General features: G+C 33.9%; 1 protein-coding gene across 5 annotated transcripts in view; it reads left to right on the forward strand.

Annotated features, from left to right (window-relative positions):
• Window positions 1–557: 557 nt before the first annotated feature.
• The window catches only part of Liprin-beta (liprin-beta 1), a 131,656-nt gene continuing 105,906 nt past the window's right edge, over window positions 558–26,307 (forward strand). For 4 of the 5 annotated variants that reach the window (XM_077431331.1, XM_077431333.1, XM_077431332.1 and 1 more), the window contains exon 1: window positions 558–664. In XM_077431331.1, coding sequence (XP_077287457.1) covers window positions 604–664 — 61 coding nt within the window. In that variant the 5' untranslated portion in view covers window positions 558–603. The remainder of the gene's footprint in view (window positions 665–26,307) is intronic. The other variant, XM_077431330.1, reaches the window with a different exon arrangement.

Below are 26,307 nucleotides of genomic sequence, written 5' to 3' on the forward strand. Positions count from 1 at the left end.
TATAATATTTTATGTATTTTACACTGAACTTGCCGAATTTATGTGTAACAGTTTTTGTTTTTATAGTTATTTCATTTGAACAGTTATATTATTTATATAAATGAACATTCCAGAGTTTGTGATTTATTCGATGTTCAACATATTGTTTTATTTATTTATATTCTGTCTGGTAAAGGGATAATATATATTTGGTGCAGTCATTTAAAATATGTTTTATTGCGTTTACCCTTCATTCTCTTATTCAAATGTGAAATAGACATCATTTAATATTTATATTTATGAAATTATCAAATAATGTGTATTATTTTTTAAATTTACATTTGTACTCCATCTATGTGCAAATATAAAATTGATAATAAAATTACTTTCAAAAACTGACAGTAGATGTCTCAAATGTTTCAATAATTCAAAAATATTTATATTCAAATCAAAGTTTCTTCAGAATCTTCTTCAGAAACACCACATCGTTCGATGATTTTCGATATGGATGATTTTTGTGCGACTGCTGCTTCGAAATACGTGGTTGTTTGCAAGCGATGATAAAAATCATCAGGGTCAATTTGTCCAGTAGTAGTGAGAGTGGTCTGTCGTGCAGGAGCGGATATGGTGCAGGCTCAGCAGACGGAGCCCCCGGGGCCTGCGCCCCCCGAGTCTCCGCCCCCCGGTAATTCAACTCAAAACACTCTCAACACTGCACGTCAAATCACGCGCACTTTTCAAACTGCGCACCCTCGACACACCCCTTTTTAACTTTTCCTCAACTTTGCTTCCCCCTCGACTAACTCCACTTCTGATGATCACAATCGATGACTACCACTCGAATTTGGCGCGAAATTGCATTTGCGCAAAGTTTGAGCCGCTTTTAAAGTCGATTAATAAACTTTTCCGTCGGCCGTTGCTCATAACCTAAAAGCGCAACATTTGACAGCGAAAGTGACGTTTAGTATAAACTTTTTAAAAGTCAACAAAACTGTTCAAAAATCGTATTCAAGACTAAGATTCGATCTAATCTTACTTATTTGATGCTTCTTTGCACTGCTGCCATTATATTACAGTGAAATTTTGCATATTTTTTCATATCAATTTTTAGGTTATGTTCTCAATATGACATACAATTAAATGTATAATTTCAATACTGATATTTGTCACCACTTTTCAAATGGCCTTTATTATACATTGTTTCTATGTTTATATATATATTTAATAATCATTTTCTAGGTATATTTTATATGGTCATTTTATGTTTGTATGTTCTAATATTAGACATTATAAACTAAAGTGATTCTTATAACGTGTAGTTCATACAGACCGAGTTGAACGGTCGTCATGTACTTTGTTACTGAGATTTGCATCTTAATTATGCTCAACTTGCATGTTTCTAATATGTGTGCATAAATATCTACCTTGTATTATTATACACATGTACATATATTGCGAGTTTGAAGTTTATATCTATTGATTTTGTGTATAAAAAGTTTTGTTTGTTCACTATCATATTTTAAATTAAAATATTTGCACATTTAAGCTGTAATCTTTTTCATATATTTTCTCCTATTCATTTTTTTTAATCTATTCCTATACAAAGCAAACTCATACTTCTCCGAATCAAATTCAATTCATCATCCATTGTGCATTTATGCCGTTCATTCATTTCGAATTGTTATATTAATGCTTGCAGATATTTAATTGTATGTTTTGTATCGGAGATTAGGTATGCATTACGATAATGTCCAGCTATGTGTGGGTTCAAATTCGTATGGAAAACATTAAACATTGATAACCTTATTGAATAAGTTAGAATTGTAATAATAGTTAAATGTCTATTATCGCAGCAATCGATAAACATGGAACTATACTAAAGTCTGATTTTTAGTTTTATCATATGAATATAGTTTTTAGTTAATTTTCTGCTTGAATCTGCTTCAGTTGATTTTTATTATTTTAAAAATTTTCTTCAGTTTGTATGAATATTTTTGAAAAATTATTTTTATGCCTAATAAAGAGACATATAAAACACAGCGTCGTCTACAGATTTAAAATAATTTCAAATTGTATTTAATTTTCTTCATGGTTTTGAAATGCTAAACCAAACTGAGTTGATTTGCATATAAAATTTTCCTACATATTTATGTTGGAGTACCTCATTGATCTACTAAGGTCCGTTTTGTATGACGACTTTGTATGCAGATCCAGATCGATTTTTATATATTTTGATGATATTATTTGATTGAAGTTGTTATATGTGTTACGGAAAGGAAAGAGGCTGAAGTGAATAATTGTTGATGGTTTGAAAGGAGCAAGAAGACGAGAGATACATATATACATATGTATGTGGTTCTAAATCTGATGATATATCTTAATCCAAGTATGATTTCTAAATATTTTTAGATATATTGTATCTCTCGTCTATTTGTCCCTTTCAAATCATCAACCATGATGACTCCCTTCACCCTCTTCCCTTTCCGTAAAACATATAACGACGTCAATCAGATGAAATCGTCAAACTCTAACAATCGATCTCGATCTGCACACATAGTCATACAAAACGGACCTTAGTAGATCAATGAGGTACTCCAACACATACATGTAGGTAAATTTTATATGTAAATCGACTCATTCAGTTTGGTTTAACATTTCAAAACCACAAAGAAAATCAATAAGTTTTCAACTTTCACACTACGTCTAGTTGTTCCTTTCAAAACATCAACCACGATGATCCACTTCATCTTCCTTTTCGTAACACATAACGACGTCAATCAGATAAAATCGTCAAACTCTAACAATCGATCTCGATTTGCATTCATAGTCGTCATACAAAACGGATCTTAGTAGATCAATGAGGTACTCCAACACATACATGTAGGTAAATTTTATATGTAAATCGACTCATTCAGTTTGGTTTAACATTTCAAAACCACAAAGAAAATCAATAAGTTTTCAAATTTCATACTACGTCTAGTTGTTCCTTTCAAAACATCAACCTCGATGACCCACTTCACTTTCTTCCCTTTCCGTAACACATGGACGGACCTTCGTAGATCAACGGACGTACCAAACGGACCTTAGTAGATCAATGAGGTACTCCAACACATACATGTAGGTAAATTTTATATGTAAATCGACTCATTCAGTTTAGTTTAACATTTCAAAATCACTAATAAGTTTTCAATTTTCATACTACGATTTGAATCGCTCAAACAAAATCCTTTCTCTATGGATTATCTGAATTGTCACAAATCCATAGTTTTGAACGTGGACTTGCACCCTTGCGGTCTAATTTACATGGCATATTGTCAATGTGCGTTCATGGCGTCTTTCCACTCGGTGAAAATTCACAGTTCTTGGATTTTCACGGAGCGATTAACTTACACTCCCGTAATCATTGAATATTCAAATCGCGTTAGGGTGTGTGGGCGAAACGGTTCATGTGTGAACAACAAGCAATTACAGTGACCACACGTTCGTAGCGCACACTGTTTTCATCGAATCATCAAACATCTATCCACTTTTAGTGAGCAAACACGAACGAACACAGATCCTCTGAAGTTCTATGCATCATATACCTATAATTGGCAGTCGAAGTAGGCAGATTTGGAATACAAGTGGTTTTGACCAAAAGCGGAATGCGGATTCGGCTCTCAAATGTAGGTCATATTGTATACATATGGCTGACTAATTGTACAAATTTGATTAAAGAGTGTCGGGATTTTGGTTCAGTGCCGCAATGCGGCGTGTCGGGCACATACGCCTTTTGGGAGTTGGAAACTTTTAACTTGCGCTAATGTTGCTTTACTTAAACGCTGCAGTCTTATCGTACATACATATATGACATGTCCGTCCGTCTGTCCGTTCAAGTTTGCAACTGAATGTGACTCAAGTTTAGAATTGTATACGACTGGCGAGATGCTACTCGTACGAGTGTGATGCTTTCTGTTCAAAATATGTATGTAGGCTATTTTATCATATCTTGGGTTTTGGCAGTGGAAATGCGATGTGTCGTGTGGGAGCTACTCGAAGGGATCACATATGATAAGCAGAGCTATGGAAAGGGTAATGTATTGCAGTACCCTTTTAGTTATTAGGATGTCTCTGATCCGGGGCTTAGGCAGTGGGAGTTAGAGAAGTTGCTAGGTTAAGAAACGAATGCATTTTTAGAACTCGCTTAAGCTGTCTGGGATGTTGGAAGGATGTTGCTGAATAGGATCTGTAGTATTGAAGGGTGACCCAAAAGTTGTAGAATGTAAATATATGTAGATTACCTCAAAGGCTAAGGGTGGAAAACACTGTGTGGTACGTGTTTTTTGTAGATACTTTTAAACATGCGAGAAAAACGCAGTACCTCTAGGCCATTTACATGGTAAACAGTCCCAAAAATCACTCCCTGGAATGTTTTCGGTGATATTTTATTATTGAATTTATCCTTGCTTGAAAGTGATCGATAACGGTGAACCCCATATTTGAAGAAATTTAGGAGAAACTTATTGGTTGTGTTGCGTAGGGGTGGGTGGAGGATCCAAGTAAAAGGCCAACAGTCGTTTCACAGCATTTATTGATGATTAAGGAGATACACGCACTGGCAGTGCTCAGTCCAGAATGACATGATATCGCCTACGTACCGCCTTATAAAGGGTAGAACTCTCAGGACGCCTAATCTTTTTTCCTGTTGTATAGTCACGTATTCGGATATGTATTTCCACGACATTGGGTCTCCCCGTACCGATTCTGAGAAATAACTAATAACGGTCATTGTTTAGCCTAAATGCACTTAGAGTCCAGATATAATCCTTGGAAGTAAGTGCATGCACTTAGTTAATCCGATGACAGATATCCGTTGGTCTAAGTGCAATTCGCTCAATCCGCGGCGTACGTAACAGTTGCATATGCATTCTGCACGTGCAACTACACCCGAATTCGGTTTGGGGAAACACACTGTTTACAATCTAGGGACGTGAAGTTCCATACCACTCAGTGTGTTTTCGCTCTAATACTCCGATGAAAGAATGCTTCGACTGTTACTTTTGGAAATTTTGGAACTAGTAGCAATAATCTTAATCTTAAAAGTATCTTCTATATGCCTTTACTCGTGGCCTAGGTAGGATTTAAATTTTGGAGACTTCCTATGTTTGATTTGAAATTTATTTAAAATCACACCGTATTGAAACGAGGTACATATATAAGTGTCTGAAAGATTTGTACTTGTTCCCTCCACATAATCGCCTACAAAGATTTGCTCCATATTTTCCATACAGCCTATTCTAGAGCTAATCCGTCGGATTAAGTGTCAAGGATTTGCACACTTATTTAATATGAGAGGAGGGTTGTGGTGGAGGCGCAACACTTTTCTATGCAGTACCTCATAGATACAGTAAAAGCTTTGATCTATCTATACACCCAAGAGATTTTTGAAAAGTATCTTCCAAGCCGAATCAGCAACAGTTTTTCAACAGTTTCTTAGCGGAATAGTGTCGAGATGTATTTACCCTGTATATTTTGGGGGGGTTGAAGATTTTCCAGGGAAAATCTGAAATTCGAATGGCGGTGAAGATAACACGTTACGACCGTTACGCGCGTCATGCTTCCGGGAAAATTGCGCGCTGAGGATTTTCGCGGCGCCCGAAATAAGCCGACCTTAGGGTCGCTTTTCCTCCGACTTTTCTCACCCCCCCCCTCCGCTTTCCGTGTTTCCACCTCGCGTCGCACCCCCCGTTTTCCTCCCCGAACCTCCTCCATAGCCGCCCTTCAGTCAGCCTTCGCCAGGCTGCGGGGGCGTACGACCCTCGTCGATACCGTGCGCTTTTCGCGTCGTCGGAAAATGGAAAATTGAAAAGTGGCATTTTGCGCTCCGCAGGACGCCGTCGCGATCCTAGATAAGGGAGAAGCCCACCGTCCGATAAGGACTTTCGATTTTTAAATATTAGGGTCGTTCGTTTGGGGTTTTGGCGCGCCATGCGTTAAATACGACGAGTCGATTCTGGCTCAACAGGTGTCTGATAAAGTTTTACACTTTTGCCTTCTCCGTTTTAATTATTATTGTGATGATATTGAACGAACGGTTTTAAATCAGTGTGTACAATGTTGTTTTAATTAAAAAATATTCTATATATATGTATGTATATTATTTTTTTTTAACTTTAGTCTAAATTTTACGGAATTTTTTCTACACAGTCTACTCCCGATTGTTCCAAGTTTGATTTATTATATTCTATCAACTATAGTTAATTTATTAATTATTCATTTTTAAAGGTATAATTATGATTCGTTTTGCTCTCCAGCGTCTACGTGGTAATACGACATGCCCGTGAACAGTTGGTACTTTATGTCCCTAATGATTATTTGACTGTACCTCTGCCCGCACAGTTCTTTATCGGATGGCTCATATTCTAAGAGCTATCCGACTTCTGAATGAAATATTTACTGCTGAGCCTGAATGTGATATTTTCCACCTCAGTTATCGGAGATTATCTTAACCTATTTGTTTGGTAGACTACGCTCATCATTATTTTCATAATAGAATGTGATGTGTGAGTGGAATTTTGATCTTCTCTCTTTCATTTGGGCTTCGTAGGGATGTTTTGAATTTGCGGCTGGTTCTTATATATTGGTGCTGGCTATAGGTGCTAAGACATTCCCTACTTTGTATTTTATTATTTGGTATTTTTACTTTATCTGCTATTATTATTATGTTACTAGTGTTGTGCCCGTTGATTTCAACGGGTGGATTCGGAAAGGAATTAAAATAAAGTTATGTGTTATATATAAATATAATGTAAGGTAATTTATAGGCACGCGCACGTATTAATCCAACCCGTTCACCTGTTCAAAATGATGAATGAATGTGTGTGCGTGACTTCGTGGATTTGTGTAAATGTGTACGCTCCCGCGCAGCGCATCTGATGTTTAGCACCAAGAGATTATTGGGTTCGATCCCGGGCTTATCTTTCATACTGCTGGTTAGACTTGGATATTTGTGAATCCAAGTCGATCGTTTCTTATCAGAATTTGCCAATTTTATCTCATCATTGTTGAAACGGTTCCTCAAAATAGGCAAAAAAAAGTACAATTTGTAAAAAAAGTATGTAGAAGTTTAAATTCATAGATGTCTTAATGGATTAATTAATTGTTTATTTCGTCCTCTCGAAATAAAGTGATTTATTTAATAAAAATGCTGCATTGCTTGTAATGAATTGTCTAGGAAGGCGCATTGGTGTCTTCTTGTCTTGTATCTATGTAAAATAAAATAAACAAAATTTCACTACAAAAGATTCGTAAGATGTTTTTCATAAGGAGCATATTGTCTCAAATCAATCTTTAACAAGTGTAAACATTATGGGCATCTCCTATCAATCAATTCCTCATGTGCTTATTCTCGTATGCTTGATATTATGATTACTTTTCATAATTTTCCAATAACAATGTTCGACACGAAAAATGGTTCAGAGATGAGATATGACTTTTCTTATTGATATATGCCCAGTAAACACGGATCTGTTAATAAAAAATGTTGATTGGCTGGAGATTCGAAGATTTTTAAATCGCGCAATTTTTCTATATCTTGGTGTTGTTCGGTCGATGACTCAAAATCTGTCATTTTCCTGTTCAAAATGAATATTGGAATCTATAGTCGGATATTTTATCTTTAATTTGTAGTACTTTTCAGCTTTCAAATCTCTCTAATTAGTCGTCCAGTTCAAATCAAACGTCAAAAGTACGTATTTTCACTTGGGATTTTTTCCCACTGTTAATACTATTTTTTATTGAGTATTTTCTATTGAGACATGTTTATTGGGATAGTCTTCTGGACACACTATTTTTTGTTTTCGTTTAAAAGGGTTAATTTTAAGTGTGCTGAACTTTAAATCGGTAAAATTGCGAGCTAAAAGCTCGTACTAGTATTTACTCGTATTTACACGAATCTGAATTGAATTAATAGGGATAATATATTAAATTGTCTTTATATGAGAACTCTCGATTATCCGAGTGCGGATTATCCGTGCTTGAAAAATACTAATTATTTTTTTTTCTTATTTGATTATGAGATGCACCGATTGATTGCGACCGTAAACATGCGTGTTATTTGAAACAAATGATGTCACACAGAAATGTTTTTCGTCCTCTTTTTAAATGTCTTTTACTATTGCGTTAATTCTTTCAGTCGCTTTTGATCAGCGAAGAAGTAACAAGTGCGTGTATTCACAGCAGATTTTTTCGAACATACGTACATATGTTTAATTATTATCAATTATATTACTTTGTGTGTGAAATTATTTTCTTTGCTATTAACACGAAAATATTTCAGATTTACATACCCGTTTGAAATATATGTAGTTAAACAAAAAAATAAGTTAGAGGCGTTCGCGAGAGATTGTGATAGTTCTGCAGGTCCTTCGAAACGAAAAAGTATGAAAATGTCAAGATACGAAGATTTGGTTGCAACTATACTCATATAATTAAATAAAAAATGAGCAGAAATAATACCAATTAGCGGTCAAATGTGTATGGAAACAGCCAAGATTTTCTAAGAAAAATTAGTTTAAGTAGACAACTTCAATGCTTCGTCTGGCTGTTTGACTAGATTTTTATTGATTTTTTTGATTTTTAAATGCTTTTTATTATTACGAAATTATGTTCACAATACATCTTATATCTATTTTAATAGCTACTGATCTACTGATCATTTTCTATTTTACAATTTAATTTAATTTGGTTAGTAATCACAGTATTATATTATTCTAATGTTAATCTAAAGCATAATAGGAAAAAGAGCTCAAAAACCTTTTTACAATCCTTATACTAGATTTTTTTTATATTTTGGCAACAGTATGTAGTACTAACTATAGGCACTAACGGTCACATATCTGCTTACAGACCCACGACAGGAAGTTCTTACCACTAGCGTAAAACTCGTTTTTTGTCGATTTTGTTAAATTTTAGAACAGGAAATGAAACAAAACTTTTTATTATACACGCATAATATATTCATCAATAATATTTACAAAAAAAACTGTAATTAACTTAATATTTAGTTGTCCCTCCCCTATTTGTTATAACAGCCCGAATTGATCTCTATGCATGACTGTATTGTTTTTTTGATTTTTGAATTATTTTTCCATGTATCTATTATTTTTTCTTTTAAATTATCTAACGTAGTATTAGGGCTGTTATAAAAAATACTTTTTAATACCCCCAACAATTTTCAATCGGATTTAAATCCGGTGAATTACCTGGTCATAACAAAATTCGAATATTTTTTGTGGTCAGGTAGTTGTTAATTGTTTTGGCCGTGTGACATCTTGCATAAAAATGTAATTATGTGCATCCATCCCCTCTGATTCAAAATAAGGCAAAAATCCTTACAAAAATATTTTTTTGTATTGATCCTGCACCAATGTACGGGTACAACCCCTTATCGGTCCAGCCCCTTTTCCGCTAATAACGGACCACACCATACAGATGCATTATATTTTGTTGTTTGAATGGTGCATTCGTCGCTCAGATTCTCGGAAGGTCGTCTTCTGATGTATTGGACAACATCTGTCATTGTCCTTAGAATTGTTTCGTCAGAGAAACAAATAAAATGAATGAAAAATTAGTACATAGGAGGTTATCAAGTATTTTTTAGTTTAATATTAATATTTAAACAATACCTTTTTTCCAATCATCAACAGTCCATTGTTGATGTTCCTGAGCTTTTTTTCATCGTTGGTGTCAATTTTGGTTTTTTTTATTGGAGTTCGGCTCTTGACGTTCACTTCACGAAATCTACGTTGCATCGTCCTTGTGGAAATATTGATACCCTCTTGGTTCAGAATAGCTTGAATGCCTTTATTAGGCACCTTACGGTTCTACAAAGCTATGGTGATGATTTTTCGATCCGTTCGCGGTGTGGTTTTTCGTTTTCTCCCACATTTGTCGTATAATGTAGCAGTTGGAGAAACTTCCGATTGCACCAATAGTGCAATATGGGCTACCGTAGGGTGAGAAACATAATTTTTTTTTGCAATTTGTCTGTTACTACATGTCTTTTCACTAATAAGCGTTGCAATGGCCACTTTCACATCTTCTGAAATGGTTTTTTTGGAGTCATTTAAAAAAAAAAGTTTTTGATTAAAAAATCAAAAAATATATTAAAGCGAACGTAAAAACACAATAAATTATACACAATAATATTAATTTACAACTTATATTTAAAATATTTAAAAATAATTAAATCTTAAGTCTATTTTTAAGTCAATAATTGTTAATTTACGCAGCGTGTTAACAGGGCGAAAACTGATTCTTTGTTTCTTTCATCCCCAGTTTCAAAATTTTCGGTTTTTTTCACCACCACATGTGGGTTGCTATTCAACCTATGTACCAGTGTTAAAATAAATACGTGTTTCCCACATGTTTGTCAAATTTGTCACAAGTTTCGCAAATTACGCTAGTGGTAAGAACATCCTGTCATGGGTCTGTACTATAAGCGTTTTTCTTAATAATGATTATTAAAATTATGAAACAAAAATTTGTGTTTTAAATATGATATTATATTTGAAACCAAGTCAAAATTTGATGATTCGGATTATCCGTGTTTTTCAATTATCCGTGCCCTCCCTCCCCAGCATTAATGCGGATAATCGAGAGTGTACTGTGTATGAAATCAATAACACGCTTTGAGAAACACACATACATGTTATGCATATGTCGAGACGTGTAATGGACAGCGTATTTTGCTAATTAACCGAAACAATAATAAATGTTTGCTTATTTTGGAGCTCATCCAGACCAATTAATTTTCCGAACGCCTCGGTTAATATAACACAATGCAATATTGAATTTTAGTAAATACACATTATTAACCACCATGACGTTGATTAATATCTAAATGATATATGTACATACTAGCACCAGTGTTTTGACGATAAAACTCGCATTCGAGTTGCCGTTAAGCTTGTCTTATGTAGTATATGTGAAAGGCTTAGGCATGTTTGCTCTTTTGCTATCGCTCGTTATCGCTTCACACATGTGTACATTTGCTCGTCTCTCTTTGACACGCTTTTCCGTTCAATATTATACTTACAGTATGTGTGTATCGTAAGTTACGATCGAGGATTAAGTCGTATGTTACGCCGAAGGAGAGTGGCTCCGTTTTGTTCGCAAGTCGATCGCAATTATCGAACGGTGTTTTGCAATGTAAATTTAACGGATCGTTTATATAACGAGAGCCATATGTGAAGAACCGGTGGACGAATCTTTGGAGATTTATGGCTTCAATTTGGGATCGTTATGTCGGATCGTTCAAGTTTGCCCATTATTTAGGGGCACTTTGTACTCGCGAATTGCTTGCAAAAGTTTGCAAAAGTCCAACTTGATCCGTTTTTTGTGTGCCCGGGCAAAAATACCAGTGTTTTTTTCGTGATGGGAGATTTTCATTTAAACTCTGCTTTGGAGTGGCTTTTCTTCGAAAATATTTTCTTTCGTTATTTTCGCGGAAAGGAAATTGAAACGTTCGCTTGATTCGTTGACGGTTGGATTACTCGGTTTTTTTTTTGCTTCAATTAATGTTTTTCTTTTTTTTATTATTGTAAATTAAAATAAATTGTTGTGTATTATTTTGATGGAATTTTCACAATGGTTTCAAATTATTTTATGTGATATGTTTGAGCCTTGTTGAATAATTACGAAATACACATTGGGTTGTGGGTTTTAAGCTACGGTCTATATTACTTTCATATGAATTATTCAATAATTTAAATTTCACATATAAAATGTATAATGATTTATTTAATAATATTTGGAGAAAATTTCTTCATTCATACCATATTTGTTTATTTATTTACATATTAGCCACAGTGAAATTACAGAATACTCGAATTGTCGATTGGTTTCAGCCTCCCCCCCCCCCTTAAATTTTTAAATAATAAATTTCATGAAAGTTCTTACAATTTTATGTTGAAGAAAAATATATTAAGACAAAAACAAAAAATTAAATTAAATTTTTTTATTCAAAATAGTCATGTTTTATGTATAAAATGAATGAAATAAAATTTTCATTTTATAGAGTGACATTTCTTCTTTCGAATAAAATCGGTTTTATTTAAGATATTTAATTTTATGAAGAAAATCCATCCCTGATATATACATATATGTTTCAGCGATATTTTATATAAAATAAAATCCCAAATTACCATTTGTACCGACGACAGTTTGCTGTTTTACAAGTTTTATTCGTGAGTCGTTGATATTTGACAGTCAACTTCCTGCGTTCCTAGTAAATTATAATATTTTACAATCAGTATTGCTACTTCGAGTAGAAAAATTAAGTTAAATATGGAATGTTTTGTAAGTTTAAAGAAAGCCAAATTATTTTATTTTTATTTTTTCAATTTAATAATCAAAAAAGAAAAATTAAATAAAGACACATGTAAAATAGACATTTAAACACATTTAAAATCCAGCGTCCTCTACAGTTTCAAATAATTTCAAATTGTATTTGATTTTCTTGTTGGTTTTGAAATTTTTTTTTTTTTATTTATTTACGTATTAGCCACAGCGACATTATAGAATACTCTAACGCCTCTAACCAGATATATAAACATAATAAAAATTAAATTTTGAAATCATATTCAAATAGTGGTGACATAGTGGATAGGATGGTTTTTGCTAATTTTACGAGGGAACCGCCTCAAAAATGAAATCAGATAAATTGGCAAACTCTGATAGGAAACGATTGATTTGAAGTTATAAATATCAAAGTCTGACCAGCAGCATTAAAGATTTAGCTCACGTAACCGATCCCGGTGACCTCTCGGTGCTTAGTATCAACGCAACCACCGAGCCATACTGCTGGCTATGAATAATAAATATAAAATATTATTTTAATACAGTGGAAAATCGTTTCGCGCAATTTCATATTGCAGATTAATTATTTATGGTTTGGTATGAGCTTTTTAAATTCTTATTACAAGGCTTATAGCTTCCTTTTTGAAAGTCATAAAGTTTACGAATCCCGTGAAAAGGATGTGTTACTAAAAGGCTTCTATACTGTTATAAAGTGTTTGACATAAAATAAATCAAATTTGAATCACAACGAACTTTATAATAGGATTTTGGTGGAATTGCGAGGAACGAGACTTTGAAATGTGATTGGGTTGGGTGTCACTGCGAGCACATCGCTTTAGTTACCATATATCACTGTCAAAATCTGTTCTCGTATCAAAAGCAATGCTTGTTTTTCTGGAAAATGTCTCGCAAAGGTACTACAGAAGTAACTAATTTTTCATACGTTTGAACACGTTCGTCTGAAACCTTCTGCTTCATCAATCTTCTTTACGCCTCGTTCCGATCTTGATCATTCGAACACGATAAATCAAACGGAATTATCTCGGGCAGTCTACTGTGTAACTTTTCCGACTTAATAATCGACCATTGAAACGTTTTTCGGACTATTTTTACACGCACACTTAACTAGGGTTGCCATACGTATTCTTTCCCCTGGACATGTACTATATTTTAGCTCATTTATTTTGACTTTTATGTAGGATTTCATTCTGCTGATCTGGGTAAAAATATTTTTTTTATTTAGAAAACAATCATCTACAGCCATTCACCATCCACTGCTGGATGAAAGCCTCTCCAACACACGTCTCCACTCGTCTCTGTTTTGCACAATTCTCATCCATCTCACCCAACACATTTTCCACATTTTCCTAATTTCGTCTACCCATCTTCCCTGCGGTCTCCCTTGTACCCTTTTGCATTCTATCGGTTACCATTCTAGCACTTCTTTTGTCCACCTTTTGTCCATTATTCTAGCCATGTGGCCAGCCTAATTGCCATTTTAATCTTTTCACTCTATCCACTATATCCACAACCCTTGTCATACTTTTCACCCACGTATTCCGTTTCCTGTCTTTCTTCATTATGCCAAGCATACAATGTTCCATACTTATTTGAGTGCATTGGATTTTGTGTAGCAACTTAGCGTTCAATGTTCAAGTTTCACATCCAATAAAATGTTAAAAATTGTGACCCATCAATGACATTGACTAATCATTCAAATGCAATCTTAGACGACTTTGAGTCATCAGTTAAATGCATATGAAAATTCCAACTATTGGAAGAAGAATAAAGGACAATGAAAACTTTTAGTTTATTGATCATTTAAAATAATAAAAATAAAATATGTATGAACAAATGTATAGATAAATTGGTACTTTGCGCTGTGAGTTGACGTGAATAAAGGAAACGGGATGATGATTGATATTAGATTTGTGTGCGGGGGTAGTGGTGCAGGGCGTGCAGCAAATACACCAAGCAATATCCTCGGGTAGGGTTTAACCCCTTGAATGCTAACCAACGCCGGTCGAAATTTTGCGAACAAGTCCATGGGCCTGAAAAACGCCGATGGGCGTTGTATTTTGAGTATGTAAAAAGTAAACAAGAATACTACCCGCTAAGTCGTTCCAGGTAGCATTGAAAAAAATGCGTTGAACATGGGTCGTGCAATCAGTGTCATTCATTTGTCAACGTTTATAAAGACTGGTTTACACCGGAATTTCTGAATTTATAACCATAGCAGAATTTCCCGATGGAAATCCCTAACTGCTGAGTATTTTAGATTGTGAGCATTACACTTTAACAACAATGAAGAAGATGGAACTAGTTTTGGAATAATACATTAACTAATAGTCTTATTTTATATTGTTGCAAGATATATTAAAGAGTCTAAACACATCTTTACAAAACTCAAAATCCTCGGCATTAGTTTTCGAAATCCTCGGCATCTGGGATTTGTTTGGATTAGCTACAATTTTCATACCAGCTTTATATTGAATTTCTAAATAATTCTAGTTGGAAATGTTGGCGAAATTTTCAGCGTGGCAGGCTTTCAATAGAAAATACGTCAGCACTCAAAGGGTTGAAGTTTGAATGGTACCCAACAGATTGCAAAAAGATAAATGAAATGGGTAGACGAAGTCAAAATGAGGGATTAGAATTTTTGATAAAATAGACGTTGCTCGGATTACATTAGAATAGAAGTGTGTTATGGAGTATGTACTTCATCTAACAATAGATGAAGAATAATGACAATGGTGATATTCCAGATTGAATCATTTATTATATTGATTTAGGTATATTCACTCAGCACTCAAAGTATCAATTCCTTTCCAAAGTCACCCGTTAGTATGTCAACTGTCACAACACTAGATAATAATAATTTCTGATGCTATGGTAACCCAAATTGATATATGCATGCAAGGCTAAAGTGTCGTTTGTTTTCGCGAAAATTTTACGTAGTGCGATCACGTTTTAGGATATATATCATCGTCGTCGGAGATAAATCAAATTTTTTTGCCACTGGCAAGATCGGACGCTGAGAAGGGGATGGCCTGGAACGTGTTCCGTGTTATCCGTTGAGGATTAGTTCATGTGTCATTTTCGAAGTGGGTGAGAAGTGAAATTGGTGAAAATCGATGGAGGAATTATAGTGATGTTTTTTTTTGATGTGGTGTCGTTGAAAGTGGAGATGTCGTCGTAGCCTTTGGTGGAGCTGGTGGTACACAGAGAGATCTGGATGACCCGCTGGTGGTTGTTCAACGTTTGCAATGGACGACAATTCAGGGACGAGCCATCTCCTGAGGGTCCGCTCCAAGAAAATTGTTAGTAACGTGTACACACATTTTTTTCGACTTTTTCCAGGAAGTTCGTTTGTATTTGCATACATATTTAACGGGGGAAAACTGTGTCGCAGCTGCTCCCGGAAAATGTAACGTAACAAGCATACTTTCCGAGGCGAGATTACAATTTTCCACACACTCGATGTTTCTTTAGATTGTCGTCCGCATGCTCGAAAGTATTTCGGGAAAGGGGCGGCTTTGCGGGGGTTGGAGGGGTTGAGTGGATTTTCCGCCGACGACACATTTGCGACCTCATTTTCAGATGACCTTCCTCTTGTCGCCTGTAATTTGGGTAAAAAAGACGACAATATGACACGATTCGTCCATTACTGAAAAAGGGAAAAAAATGATGGCGGTTTTGTTGCTTCGATGCACCCTTTATATACTGATGTTGTTCAGAATTTATTTTATCTTGTCAGGAAATTGATTTTGTTGAAAATTAATGTATTTCAAAAGTTTTAATACTTTGATTGAATTTATCGACAGCTTCATATTTGACTGGTAGCCTGCGCTCATCAGTATTTTCATAATTTAATCTTTACCGAACCTAATAATTAACAATGTGCGAGGTTGACATAATTATTTAATAGTTTTATCTCCTGCCCGCACGGTTCTTTATAGGATGGCTCCCATTCTAAGGGCTATCTGACTTCTCAATGAAATCGTTGCAGCTGAGCCTGAATGTGGTATTTTCCACCTCAGTGAGCGTATGTTATTGGAAATTATTTTAACATATTCGTCTGGTAGCCTGCACTCATAATTATTTTCATAATTGAATGTGATTTATGAGTGGAATTTTGATCTTCTCTCTTCCATTTGGGCCTCGCAGGATTGTTTTGTATTTGTGGCTGGTTCTTGTATTATATATTGGTGCTGGCAATAGGTGCAAGACATTCCTTACTTTGTATTTTATTATTTGATATTTTTACTTTATCTGCTATTATTATAATGCTATTGTTTTTTTATGATTATGTATGTATGTATTTTTTGTCTCTGATTTCGACTTTTATAGTTTTGTAGTTGTTTTTGAATTAAATTGTACAAAAATCAATCCAAAAAGCGTTTACAAACTCTCTGTCTTCATATGAACTAATCACTTGCTTTGAATTTAAAGATTTTGTCTTTAAAAAAAATGCGACTAGTTGATTATTTATTTACATTTGGGAAAGATGCTATAGCCCAACGGTTTCCAAACTTTATGCTACTACGCCTCCCTAAAAAAAAATTTTTTTTCCGCGCCTCCCTACCTTTTATTTTTTAATAGATATAATAATATGAACACGTTTTAAATAATAAAACTTTATTTAAAATAATACTGAACACGAAAAGACAGAATAATAAAAAGGTTTTGCTATATTATAAATTTATACGAACACGTATATTTATTTTTATATTAAATTACTAATTAAACTAATACTAACACACCAAAATTTAATGCGAAGGATATTGTTGTTTATTGGCACAAACTTTATCAAATCTTGGGGGAAATATGGAGAGTGCCACTCGTAACTCCTTTTCGACTATTAACCTGGCTCGATATTTGGTTTTCATTGCAGCTAGTACCAAAAAGCCCGTTTCGCATAAATAAGACGTTACAAACGGTAGAAGCACTTGCATTGCTTTGCAATACAAATATTCATTCTCTCCATTAAGATTCATCCAAAATTGAATTATGGTTTAATTTTGAAACTTTTGTTTTAGTGAGCAATCGCATGATAATTCTATCAATTTTTCTTTTTCGATGGTTGTCAGCTCGATTTCGTCTTCTTCATTGTAGTTAAATGGTTTCTGTATCCATAAAAACTTTGAGAAATCAAGGTCTTTGAAATAATTGGAAAAATGCAGCACTAAACTAAACCATCCAAGTGGTCAATAAAAAGATTTTTACTTGCTTCAATATTGGCTGTTGCCCAGAAATCTTTGGAAAGTGAAAACATATCCAACTCATTCTTTTGTAAATTTGATTTCCATAACTTCAACTTTTTAATGAAAGCTTTTACTTTGTCTTTTTGAACAAGTATGTATTTGTGATCCCTGCATTGACTTATTTAAACCGCTCAATTTTCCAAAAATTTCAACCAAATAGGCAAGTTTAACAATAAAATTATCGTCCGTCCACAAATATGCCTCTTCATGTTGGTTTTCTTCGAAAAAGGTTGTAATTAAATGTGTATATAAATATGAAAGAAAAATAAAAATAAACTTTCATGCATTGAATTTTTACTGTTAAGCTACGATATGAAGTTTTATTTATTTGTAGATATTATGGTATGAAAATTATTTTTTTATTAAAAAGTTTTGGCGCCTCCCCTGGCAATAGTCCGCGCCTCCCCAGGGAGGCGCGCCTCCCAGTTTGGAAACCGCTGCCATAGCCGATGAAACAAATTTTATTTAATTTACCGCATATTTTCTCATGATGCCATTTTTTGGATTGACCGTAGGCGAAATTTATACTATTAAACTTGTACAATATGTATATATGTAGGTTATAAATTTTAAAATCACATTGAAATAGTGTTGACATATATGTAGTTGAAACTGTTTCAACAATGAAATCAGATAAATTGGCAAACTCTGATAGAAAACGATCGACTTCGAGTCACTAAATTTGAATATTTTCAAAACCGCTTTAAAATAGACTTGAGATATAGTAAACGATTTTTAATACGAATCATTGTAATACGACTTACGATTTGTAATACGAATTTATATATTTTTTGAAATACATCTTTAAGTAGAAAACAAATTATCGTAAATTGAAGTTATTTCGAAGTTTGTTCTCTCAGATGTATGTACAACATACATACGTATATGCGAAAGCATCAACTGAAATGTAATCCCTGGTTCTTTTCATATTGAAAAAGTTTACGGAAAAACTTGCGTTTTGATCTCAAACAACAAACATTTTCCTAGGAAATTTTCCCATGCATGGATCCGTTGATTCGACGCCCAAACAAGAGTTTTCTTTTGCGTTGAAATTTTCACCGCCGAAATTCCTCTTTTTCCATCTCCGTCAATTTTCGAACGTGGCTTCATTTGCACACTTGAAATGAACTACCGCCCGAAACGGCGAATGTCGCGAAATTGGGATGGGGTAGTTGTTTATTTTGCAATGATATTAAATTTCCAAATGACAAACGCTTCTGCCGACATTATTCAACTGAACTTTCATTTTGATATTCACACAATATTCAAACTTGGTTTTTCAAATGTACATATGCATACATATTATTATATATGTACATACGACGAAACCGACGACTTACATATCTACATACCTACATATATACATATGTACATATGGTTAATGTTATTTCAATCGATCTTGATGTTATCATTTTTAATATTTATTAATATTGACTGTATTATAGGGAACATTCTCATGCCTAGGACTGGTTATGGACTATTTCAATTTTTCTCACGGAACTTCTCCATTTTATAAAGATGGGGTGGAAAACCCCTCATCTTTTTTATTTTTACAGTATTTATTTATTTTTTAAAAACAAAAACGTACAGTATTTTATTATATTTTCATAATACTGACACCAAATAAGCTTCTTTATATTTATTTCTTTATTTATTTATCTATTACTAGCTGAACCAAGCATGCATTGCAATACTACAATAACGCATGCAATTCCCGTTCCCGTTCTCGTTTTCGTTCCTGTTCCCGTTCTCGTTCTCGTTCCCGTTCCCATTTGTCGGAAAATGCAGACAGCGAATACATTTGAAATTATTCAATTGTTTGTTTATTTTACCCTAACAACGCAGATCGCGACGCGAAAACATTTGAAATTATTGCGTTGCAATGCCACTCATTCCCGTTTTTGGGCGATTTTTTTTCACATGATAATCATTCAAATTAATTTTTATTTGAAGAAATAAATGACATTGCTTAGTCGTTTTTCTTAGAGATTTTTTTAGTATCTAATAATTAATAAGACCATAAAAGGTGTGCAGCGAAATATGTAAATATTTTTACAGTAACTGATTGTTTTGTTCAAGTAAATGAAAATCTTTAAGTTTTTGTTCTATGATTTAATAATTTTGATGAAACCAAAAAATAAATTAAAGAAAATAATGCTTACAAGGTCCCCCAGCTAGAAATTTAATACGTATATAAAGAAAACTTTTTGTTGAAGAAAATTTACAATCATTTCAATACAATATTTTGAGATTTGAGTCGTAATGTAATGCTATACAGAAAAAAATTCTCTATTCCGGAAATATTCTGCGAAAAATTAATCCTGAGACTTTTCCGACATTGTATGGAATATCGAATAATTTCCATTGCATACTTACATTCGCACCTTAATGAGCATCAAAAGCCCATCAAGCGCTTTTTTTTTTGAAGGCGTGGCGAAAAAGCGTTATCTTGATTTGTTCGCATCCGAGAAAAAGGTCTCGAGAGATTTTCCTTTGAAATTCAATTCCGCTTAAATGGTCCATTGCCAAATATATTTTCCCGTCATATTTATTGTTAATTGTTTCACAGCACACTTTCGTTCGTATCGATTGCTCGAACGAATCGTGCATGCTGACCAACACATTTCTGAATTCCTTAAATGGCAAGGTTAAGGTCTTGCGAAAAATGTTGCGTGATTAGTAGATCGCCATTGTAGTGGAAATGGTTAAAATGTACGCGATCTAATGGGGTATTTGAGGAGGGTGCCAGGGTTGAAATTAACCCAAATTACTGAGCAACGTTACACCATTTGACATGCGATATTGTTGAGCTTTAGCATGTTGTAAAAGTCACAATGGCACTACGTACATAAATACTGTTTACTGTCTGAAAGATTTTTATTATAAAATGTTGCGAATTCTTTTAATTCTTTTTCACCGGTGCTCTGTCTTAATTTGCTTGCGTTTAGCTCTTTTTTTCGTATCATCGTGGAATTCAAAGTGCGGCGGAGTTTTCCTCTCGCTATATTTTCCTCAAAAGCCTCTTATTTTTCACAGCACCCCATCCATATAAAGAATATTCCCTTTTCGACGCGATGGAAAAGGAAAACCTTTCTTTTTCTTTTTTGAAAATTTGTGTCATCCTTAATCTCGGGAACGTGTGATCGGAACAGTGAATTCACTTTTAGAAATTGCTTACGGGTTGGGGAAAATGTCTTTTAGTTTGCGCCCTCTTTGATCAAAATCAAATCAAGTTTAAATAGTTTCCTGGAAATTTTCTCTATTAAACGTTTGTAGATAATTGCTTTCATCATGCTAGTGTGTATAAACAGTTTTATAATGTTAAGTTCTAATATTGTTATCAACATGGTCAAATTTACTATAAATAAAACTATATCGAGGTCAAATTTTCACGTTATCACAGTATTCATACATATATTGTTACCAAGTACATTGATAAAGCAAAAAGCATGGAAATATGATGAATTTATATATGTATGTATATAAAATTGAATTTATGTTTATCTGTCTGTCTCATTTTTATATAGCCATAGTGACGACTTGGAGTTGATCTGTACAGTCACTATGAATAAATAAATAAATTAAGGTTCCTAAAACACTGAACCGATTGCGATGGAACGGGAAGCGTACTGTGAAAAAAAAAACGGGAAAAAACCTCTAAATAATAATATTCGTAATAACGATTTTACCGACGCGAAAGTTTGAAGCACCATTGTATAGTCAAGGAAATTTGTTCGTTGGTAACCACGTTACCAGTTGGTGTATGACGACTCGGCTTTGAATAGACACGAGTTGAGCTCCAACCACTTGAAACGGGAACGGGAATGGGAACGGAAATCGCATGCGTTTTTGTGGCATTGCAACGCGTACTGGGTTCAGCTAGTTCATCATAATAAATACATATAATAATATTTATAAAAACCGAATGTCGCTATATATGTATGTTTGTGACGGACGATCAACCAGTATGGGGAACCAATCACAGCCGAGTAATCTACATAGTTTAGATATATGCGTTTATTTTATCGAGGTAAGCCAGTTATCAATAGAATTTTTGTTATTAATCCACAAAAATACTCGAAATATGAATTTTCTAAGTGGAATTTAATTTAATTCTCATATAAAGACAATTTAATATATTATCCCTATTAATTCAATTCAGATTCGTGTAAATACGAGTAAGTACTAGTAAGAGATTTTAGCTCGCTATTTTACCGATTTAAAATTCAGCACACTTTCAATTAACCCTTTTAAACGAAAACAAACAATAGTGTGGCCAGAACACTATCCCAATAAACATATTTCAATAGAAAATTCTCAATATAAAACAGTATTAACAGTGGGAAAAAATTCCAAATGAAAATATACACTTTTGACTTTTGATTTGAACTGGACGACTACTTAGAGAGATTTGAAAGCTGAAAAGTACTACAAATGAAAGATAAAATACCCGACTATAGATTCAAATATTCATTTTGAACAGAAATTGACAGATTTTGAGACATCGACCGAACAACACCAAGATATAGAAAAATTGCGCGATTTAAAAATCTTCGAATCTTCAGCTAATCAACATTTTTTATTAACACATTCGTGTTTACTGGGCATAGATCTACATATAAGAAATTTTCGTGACTCTTTCGTGTTCTACATAAACCATTTTTCGTGTCGAACATTGTAGTTAATTGAAGAAGATGATCATGGTCTTTTCATATTTTAAGTTTAAGTTTAAATTTATTTATTTTGTAAATTTGTGTTTATTTTTTTGGATGTAGGTTAGAGTGTAATTTTTCTCGGATATACATACATATCTTCTCAGTAAGAATTACCTTACCTTAAGCATTTTTAAGATACCCAGTCACCTTAATCCACAACCTTATTTCACTCACTTATTCGCCGTACACGTTTCGCTCCGTTAAAGTTTCCAGACTCTTAATCTGCCTTTTTCTCCGTTAGCCGGGCATTAACCGTTAAATCTATCCTCACTTTCCCCAGCATCCATTCTCGCTACATACCACTCTTTTTTTCCTATACATAACGTTTTGGGTAGTCGAAACACGCGCCACACTTGTGCGAATATTGGGTTTCGTTGCCAGCGTTGAAATCGCCAAAACGTGTGCGGCTTTCTCGCAGAACGCTTGATTTTTCAACTCGAATTCTTAATGCGGATTGAATTTAAATATAGCGGTTATGCTCAGATGAAAATTGCGGGGTGGCGATGGTGGTTTTTCCACAAGTCTTTCATCTGCACGTCGTCTAGAAGTGGCGCCTAGATGCCGTGCAATTTTCAAAAGGCTTCATTACACACACCAGCCAGGCCAAGGACCGACAGCTACCAAATGACTCACTTTTCATAAACACAAAGCGACTTTATAAATTCACAAAATGGCACCACACACCAGGTCAAATCGAAGGCGGCATCGTTACGTTTTCCTTTGGTGGGAAAATTTAAATTTTCCCTCACGCGATAAACCTTCGTTTCGTTTTCGATACACGGCCCGATAAGCGGTAATGTACGATCGTGATAAAAAATCAACTACATTCCAGATTTGTACGTGTATTTTCCGGTACAAGTTTTCGAGGAAGTGCACTGCTAATTTTGCGAAAGGTAAAGAAAAGGCATGGATCGGTGCGTTTGTACGAGCCTTTGTTTGTATTTTGTTGGAATATTTCGCGCGGATTATCTCAGATTAAACACCTGTGCTTTACACCCATTTAATTATGTATATAATGGCAGTTAAACTCAGTACCAACTGGTCTAATATACAGGGCGATAACAATAAATGTTAATTTGTGCCTTTTTTATTATATTTTCATACGTATTTCCTTATAATTGTCATTTGTTATATAAGCTTTAAATTGTGTTTTTCTTTTGATTGGAATTAATCTTCATTTTAAAAATTATGTATAAAACAAACATGCACATACATAAATGTTAAACTTTATATTCATTAAAATTTATATGACTACTGAGCGTATATTTTTTTAACACTTGCCGCACTGTGATGGATAGCGAGTGACCAGGATTTATATTTTATTTTATTTCTCCAAATATACTGAATGCAGGGTCTTCATATTTTATTTGTTCCTCATTAAAACTTCTATAATTCGAATTATGTCATTACGAAATAAAAATATTGATCTATATCAACAAATATAATTATTTTCGCGGGAAGCGCCTTGTACACGTGCCCCCCCCCCTCCCCTCTCTCTCTCTGTCCCATCTGTGATGGGACAGAGAGAGAGGGGAGGAATTCAGTACTCCGCGCTCAACGGTCAGTGTGAGAATGATATCCGCTTTGGAATGACTGCTATGGTTCAACTTTTATTTTTTACTAACTCCTTCTTATTTTCACTTACGATCACTATTAAGGAAAAATTTTGGCTCTTATCCGATCGTTTTCATACTTTGCCATTTTGCTTATTTTGGTCATCAATATAAGTAGAAGTGTCATCCGCCATTATGATGGTGAAAAAATATCGTATTAGACACGTTTGAAAATTCTTCTTCGTATTTCTTCCTGACGTTTATCGAGCGTTTTTCTAGCCTCTTCTAACTTTTCGCCGTCATCTGGCCATGTCAGATTTTAATTGTTTAAACGCCTATAACTTTTTCTTTTTTCACTCTATATTTTATAAAATTTGTCATTCGTTACATTGGAAGTTTATACATAACTAGTGTTGTACCCGATGACATATCATCGCATGGGTGTTGGCATATTAAGTTATTAAATAAAAAAAATAAAAGAAATGTGTCGGTTCGATCCGCAAGCGGTCAAATTATTTTCAAATACCTTTTAAATATATTTGATTTAATATTTATATTTAATCGTTTAATATAAAAAAGGTAAAAACTACCCACCTACATTATATGTTAACAATATAAAACACCAATAGAAAAATTAATTAATTAAATAAATTTTCAATAGATGGCGGTAAATTCTCTGCCGAGAGGAAACATTAGTAGCAAATAGTATATATGGAGGTTTTTTCCTTTGTTATTATATCTTCGTGTACGTTTTGGCAGTGGTTAAGCTGTGACGTACATATATATGTCGAATCGAAACGACTATTATAGTACGGCGAGCGTTATCTCAGACAGACAGATAGATACACAGACAGAATAAAGATATAATACATATATGTATGATGATAAAAAAATGTATCCGGCTTCGCTCGGTCTTTGTAATATAAACAGCTTAAGAGGGCTGTACACCCGAAACCTTAATTTTGTTACCGTTCCTTTCTTCGATATATATATATATATATATATATATATATATATATATATATATATATATATATATATATATATATATATATATATATATATATATATATATATATATATATATATATATTGAGTGTATGTATATATTGAGCGAATGTGACAATATATATCAATATATATATATTGAGTGAATGCGACAGTTGCGCTTCGACCAGGTAAAACGTATTTTAAATTGACAAAATCAAGGTTTCGTATTCTACTATTTTCTCCTCCAAAACTGGACCAATTTTAAAAAAAATTCATCATCGGTCTGAGAAAGATACTTTCTGTGCATCTATCGGCGTATTTTTTTTAAAATCGACCGTTAAATAAGCACGCTGGACTCGTTTCGTGGGTGTAAAAAAGAGGCGATTTTATAGATGTTTGGCAGCTTCTAGCTCATATAAAAAAATAATTAATCAAAAAAATAAAACGATAGATGCACCCCAATGGTGGATATCCATAGCATATTAAAAAATAATTTCTCTAGTGCCATAATTGAGGAAGGGAGAAGTATAGTACGTTTGTATGGACAAGGCGCTGCTGTCCAGCCCTCTTAAACATGACAAAACAATGTAATAGTAAACATTCATTTGTTTTTTTATTAAATTTATTTGAATCTAAAAAAAAAACTATTCGACGATATCGATGTGGTCATCCTAGAAACTTTGATTTGTTTTCGATGCTCCCAACAAACGTTGAAACCTTACATACATTCACACAAAGTCTCTTTCGAAATTATATATTAGATTATAATAACAAAAATCGTAGATTTTGATTTAAAATACGTATTTTGAACTGGACGCTTAGCGTCCAGCACAGTGGCTAACGGACTAGTCGGGCAATTTATTTGCAAATCGCTCGTAGAATCGTAGCAACGCGGTACTAGGTAGTAGGTTTTACAAAACGTGTATGAATCCCGTTGCAGCCAAGAAAATCCCTAACATTTTGAACATTATAGAAATAAATTGTCCTCGCTTGGCTTGTATCCACATCACGAACCGGAAAAAGTTTTGAAGCGTGTCAGTCAGTTCCCAGTCGGCCAGTATGTGTACTTAGATTGTACTGCACTGAGCAAGAACAGGGAACGTTTACGTCGAAACCAGTGTATTACGAAACATCTACGTGTGTACAACTGCAGACATTACATTTCCGGAATGCTGCTCTAGCAATCGTACCTTAACCGTGTACTTGCTAAATGCTAAATGTTGCCACTTTCGGAACGGGTCCCCTGGGAAGCGTTGCACTTAACCCAACAGAGCTAACTCTGTCTGAAAATATTCTGGGGACTCATTTGCAAAGGGACCTAATTATTTGGTAGGTTAAAAATATCTAAAATGACCAGTTCAAAATTAAGATTAATTATCAGTAATTTATTAAATAAGTGTTTATTAAATAAGTTAAATAATATAAATGATTAGTAAATATACATTTTTCGATCAGTAATAAATAAAA

This window comes from Arctopsyche grandis, chromosome 5, assembly GCF_051622035.1.
Source record: "Arctopsyche grandis isolate Sample6627 chromosome 5, ASM5162203v2, whole genome shotgun sequence".
In the NCBI taxonomy this organism is placed as follows: domain Eukaryota; kingdom Metazoa; phylum Arthropoda; class Insecta; order Trichoptera; family Hydropsychidae; genus Arctopsyche; species Arctopsyche grandis.